Source organism: Microplitis demolitor, chromosome 3, assembly GCF_026212275.2.
Source record: "Microplitis demolitor isolate Queensland-Clemson2020A chromosome 3, iyMicDemo2.1a, whole genome shotgun sequence".
NCBI classification, from domain to species: domain Eukaryota; kingdom Metazoa; phylum Arthropoda; class Insecta; order Hymenoptera; family Braconidae; genus Microplitis; species Microplitis demolitor.
The window spans coordinates 1,949,605-1,955,039 of NC_068547.1; the positions used below are offsets into that span (position 1 = coordinate 1,949,605).

Genomic DNA, 5,435 nt, shown 5'->3' on the forward strand with positions numbered 1-5,435 from the left:
AGCAGACATAATTTTAAAATTACAAATAAACGAATTAAATATTTAAAAATTCAAAAATCCAAATACTCATTTTGAAATTCTATAAATGCGTATCTTTTTAATTCTATTTAATTTTTATTAAAAAATTTTGAAAATTGAAATTGTCAGCGACTTTCACACTCATAAAAATTAACCCTAAATTTTTCTTTCCAACTTTTGCTGTCAAATTGTCAGCAAATTTCGGTAATTTCAATTATCAAATTACTGTCATTTTCAAACTAAAGTGGCTATGAGGGATTTATTTGAAGTAATCTGGTAACATGCCTTCTGAGTACCGAAAGAGGAATAGAAACTTCTATAGTAATAAAGGAAACAAAATTTGATCTTTTCAAAAAAAATATGAAGGAAGTTGATATGTTAATTTGTAAGTAATAAAAAAATGTTTGAAATAATAACAATAAAATTATTATTATTTGAAAACTTAGAACTATAAATTTTTATTAATTCATTAAATTTTAATTAACAGATACAAAAACTTGACAAAATTTTTTTTTTTTTTTTTTACATAAATTGCATTATTTTATTATAAAATTTTTTTTTTTAGATGAATTTATCTTATAAATTATAAAAAAATACAACTCGACATTATTTTTCTCTATAATTAATAAATAATAAATATACTAAAAATATAAACTGCCAGCAGTAAAAATAAATAATTGCAGAAATAAAAAATTTAATAAATTTATAAATCAAAAATTTATAATTTTAATTAAATATGAAACTGAAAGTATCAGCCCTTAAAAAAAATTTATACTCACAGAAAAAACTTTCAAAAATTTTACGCGCGCATTTTAAAAATTTTACTTCATTCATGTTTATAAAATTTAAAAAATCCTCTTATGTCCGCTACTTTCAGTACCGTAATTAAATTAATAATATCATCATTATCTAAATAAATCGATATATATCGAGAGAAGATATTTGATGCTTCTGTTAGATTATCAAGATAACGTTCAATTTTCACCATCAACTTTTTCCTTTCAAACCCTAGCTTAAAATTTTTCCACAACGTCTTGTAATAAATCGGAAATTTTCTGTACACATCAGAATACTCACTAAGAGCATCAACAATATTTTTATTCCTCATGTAAATACTCAATGTATGAATATTTTTCTCAATAATATCATAGTACGTTACATTACTGCCTTTAATTTTAGTAGATTTCATTTTATCTATTTCTTCTAGACACGATTCTTTATAACTATCCATCGCATTGCTGTTTTTAATGTAATTCAAATTGCCTTCATTTACAAATGAATTGATCATATGCATCTTAATGATGTGCTTTTGAATTATTTTAATCAAGTATCCACCGTTCGCATTATCAAGAAGCGTTTTTCCAAATCTATCAATCGCATTAAAGTCCGCGCCAGCATCCAGCAGAAATTCAACGGCAGTAGAATTAAATTTATTGACAGCAGTATGAAGTACACTGTCACCGTTATCAGCAACAGCATTCAAATCAGCATGATTATCAACCAACAGCCTCAGAGAAGTATAGACAAAGTCACTGCTGCAAGAAGCGATGTGCAATAAAGTGAAGCCTTTGTTCTGTTCATAAGTACTCTTAGAATTGACATCAACGCCATGATTCAGTAAAAATTCAACTGTTCTAAGCTTATGATTTATCAAAGCCAAGCTAATTACCGATTCCCCAGCATCTGTAAGTAAATTGACATCAGCGCCGCATGTCATCAGATAATTAACCACTTGGATTCTTTTTATTTCTTCCTTGTCTTCAGCGTAGGAACAACAGGCCGCAATATGAAGTGCAGTGTACCCGGTTTTGTTGTCATAATTGTATTTTGAATTGACATCAACGTAATCCGAGTTCAAAAGTGATTTTATTGTTGATAAGTTGCCATTTAGCATAGCCAGTGTCAAGGCTGATGTACTTCTACACATCGGTGGGTTGGGATCAGCGCCTTTGCTCAGTAAATAGTTTATTACTTCTTTGTCAGCGCCGATTGAAGAAGCGATTTGAAGTGCAGTACAAAATAAGTTGTTGTAAAGACACGGGTAGTTGATATTGATGCCATTTTCTAGGATACTTTCTATCATTGGGATGTTCTGAGTAAGAACGGCGATGCACATCACCCCCTCGTTTGATGGGGTCAGATGGTGAATGTCGACACCGCGTGACAATAAGAGTTTGAACTTTTTGACGTCTAAACTGAGAACGGCGATGTGAAGTGGGTGGTAATTTTTTTGGGCGAGATAGAGGCTCGAGTTTATTTTTTCATTTATATTTGACCCGTGATCCAAAAGATACTCGACTATTTTATGGGTACTTCGGAAAAGCGCCAAGTGAAGACACGACTCGCCGGTTAAGGTACGGGAGTTAACGGACGCGCCATTGGTGATTAACAGTTTTAATAATTTTAAATTGCATTTAACGATGGCCATGTGCAAGGGCGTGTAGCCTCGCTGGTAAAAATTTGTAGCAGAGCCTAAGCGCTGCTCAATATTCGCGCCGTCTTTGATGAGCGATTCAATTATAGCCAAGTAGTTTTTCTGAATGGCCAAATGAAGAGCAGATTTATTCTTACGAGTCAGAGCATTGACGTCTGCTTTGTGAACCAGCAAGAGATTTACGAGCTCGAGATTATTATTAACTGTCGCTATGTGAAGAGGTGTAAAGTCTTGATGATGAAGGTACTTACACGGGTAATTAACATCGACATTCTTCTCCAATAGATATTTTATGATGTTTATATGATTTTTTGTGAAAGCCAGGTGGAGAGCTGGACCAGCACTGGAGATAATGTCACTGGATCCCTGATCCATTAGTTTTTTTACTAACTTTAAATCTCCGGAGTTGACCGCTGATTGAAGATAAGTATTCATCTTTTTGGTTATGTTGTTGTTCTTCTGGAATGTGTTGATTGTTTTGTGAAAATTATAAAGCTTGCATTAATTAAATGTAGTTGTAAAAAAAATTTGTATTACCTTTAGAAGTTGTGTTGGATTTTATACAAAAACATGAAACAAACTGCTGAGATATGGAATATAAGTGCATGGGGATTTGAATACTTTGAGGTTATGACAGCCCGGTGGTCCCAGAAAAAGTTCCCGCCATTTTAAGTCTTGTTGAGAAATGAAAATGGACGATTTTCATGCGGTTGTTGCATTTCCTTGAGGAAGTTTCTAAAAGCTTCCGGTAGAGACGAAACAAATACAAATTTTATTAATATTACGAGTTTTGAAACTGATTTTTTTTCTGATGGTTAACTGACGTCAGAATTTGCCAATAAGTGAGTAATTATAAAATTTAATTAAAAATAAATGGAATTTGAATTTAGAAAATTGGCGCGAAAATACAATTTCCGCGCGCGCTTCTTTTTTACGCAAGCGCAGCGAATGAAATTAAAAAAAAAAGAATGCATAAATGGCACATGACAAAAATATCAATTCGCGCATGCGTATTGTCATCTTCATCGTTTTTTAAAACGAACTAACTTATTGTGTTTTTTTATTTAAATTATATTGTCATCTGTTTGTAACGCGAAAGTAATTGAAGAATTTGAGTAATAAATCAAAAATGTCGCAGGAAGGTTCAATATTTGACATGGCCTACAAGGGTAAATTCACAGCTGTCAAGAATCTTATCGAAGAAAATAAAAAACTGATAACAGAAACTGACAGCGTAAGAATTATTTTAATTGTCAGTATTTAATTTGAAGGTTATGTCAATATAATTACACTTACAGAGTGGAAGAATGTTAATTCATTGGGCTGCACTCGGAGGACACAATGACCTAGTGAAGCATCTTCTGTCAGCCGGTTCACCAGTTGACCCCCAGGACGATGTAATTATTTTTTTTTATTTCAACTGAAAGGTCATCGCCGGCATGACAGGCAAAAAATCAGGCCGTAGTGAAAAACCGCCATTTTTTAAAATTTGCGCGCATCTTTTAAATAACGCACTTGGATGACGCTCGCACCTAAGCAGCACAGAACTTTGTCTTTTAAAAAGACAAGACAAATTTTATTTCATCTCATAGGCATTTTTTTAAATAAATAAAACGTGCAGATGTTGATCTTTGGAGCCATAGAAAACTTGTCATCTTTTTTCTCTCCTATAAAAGTAATTTCAATTGAAAAATCTTTTAGATGATGACTTATTTGCAATTTACTTTTGTCATCACTTGTATCAAGTCTTAACCATATATTTTTTCGCTGACAAATTTCTGATTTTGTCAACATTTTAATGCTTTGATCTGTCAAAAAATTTTCATCTTAAAGATGTCAAAGTCAAGTGTGTTACTTAGGTAATGATTAAGAATATAAGTAAAATAAATGATATTTTACAGACAAATATGACTCCACTGATACTGGCATCTTCAGCAGGACGTGATAAAGTCGTAAACACATTGATAGCAGAAGGCGCCAATGTAAATGCGCAAACAACAGAAGGGCACTCAGCATTACAATACGCAGCGAGCAAAAATTGGCAAAATATTTGTGTCAAACTCGTTGAAAATTCAGCTGATATAAATATATCTGATAAAAGAGGCGCGACTCCACTTCATCGCGCAGCATCCAAAGGAAATATTGAAGTATTAAAGTTTTTATTGGCCCAGGAAGGTCTAAAGATCGGTAATTTATTTGAATATTACAGTAAATTAATTATGACTATTGTTTATTGATAATTTAAAAACTGCAATTCTTCTACTACTCTTTCTTCCGAGTACTGAACATGACAATTCGTTACTGTAGATCAGCAAGACATGTATGGGAACACTGCGTTACACTTAGCCTGCGAAGAAGACCGTCAACAAGAAGCTAAACTTCTCGTAACACATGGCGCGAATTTTGAATTGACAAACAAAGAGCGCAAAACTCCATTGGATCTTGCTAGTGATTCACTTAGTCGTCAATTGACTAAAATGCGCGAACCATCTGAATAAAATAAAGATAATTATATTCTTACTAATTAATTTAACAATCTTGATATTTTTATAAAAAAATATAACAGTGGAGTAAAATTAATTGAACAAATCTAAGTTTGTATTTTTTTTTGTTTCATTTATTTATTTTTTTTCTCCTCATGTATTTTAAATGCAATCAACCCTTTTATTCGTAATCACTAATCAATAATATCATTTATAAAATGTATCAAAATGTTTTTTTGACTATCCATTATTTTTATAAATATGTGCCGGTATTATTTCATTAATTATGCTTGTAAATTCAAAATATAATTATATATAATAATATTACATGTGTTTGTAATTTTACCGGGAAAAAAATATTCAAAAAATTTGAATTTTAAATTTAAATCAAGTCTTATATACAAAATTGAGTCACTATTAAAAAAAACTCATATAAATCGTATACCAAATTTATTTTATATCTTTCTAAATATTTATCATTAAAAAATTATTTATTTATT

At 31.1% G+C, this 5,435-nt stretch overlaps 2 protein-coding genes across 2 annotated transcripts; one reads left to right on the top strand and one right to left on the bottom strand.

Moving 5' to 3' along the window:
* Positions 1–629: 629 nt before the first annotated feature.
* LOC103568899 (putative ankyrin repeat protein RF_0381) lies at positions 630–3,080 on the bottom strand. Its single transcript, XM_008545919.3, has 2 exons — positions 2,990–3,080; positions 630–2,911 (listed from the first exon to the last, which is right to left on the bottom strand). Exon 2 carries the CDS (start codon positions 2,885–2,887, stop codon positions 845–847), a length of 2,043 nt encoding a protein of 680 aa, XP_008544141.1. The 5' UTR covers positions 2,888–2,911; positions 2,990–3,080; the 3' UTR covers positions 630–844.
* A 398-nt stretch (positions 3,081–3,478) lies between these two features.
* LOC103568900 (26S proteasome non-ATPase regulatory subunit 10) lies at positions 3,479–5,046 on the top strand. Its single transcript, XM_008545920.2, has 4 exons — positions 3,479–3,686; positions 3,751–3,849; positions 4,354–4,639; positions 4,760–5,046. Exons 1-4 carry the CDS (start codon positions 3,582–3,584, stop codon positions 4,948–4,950), a joined length of 681 nt encoding a protein of 226 aa, XP_008544142.1. The 5' UTR covers positions 3,479–3,581; the 3' UTR covers positions 4,951–5,046.
* The last annotated feature ends 389 nt before the right edge of the window (positions 5,047–5,435 follow it).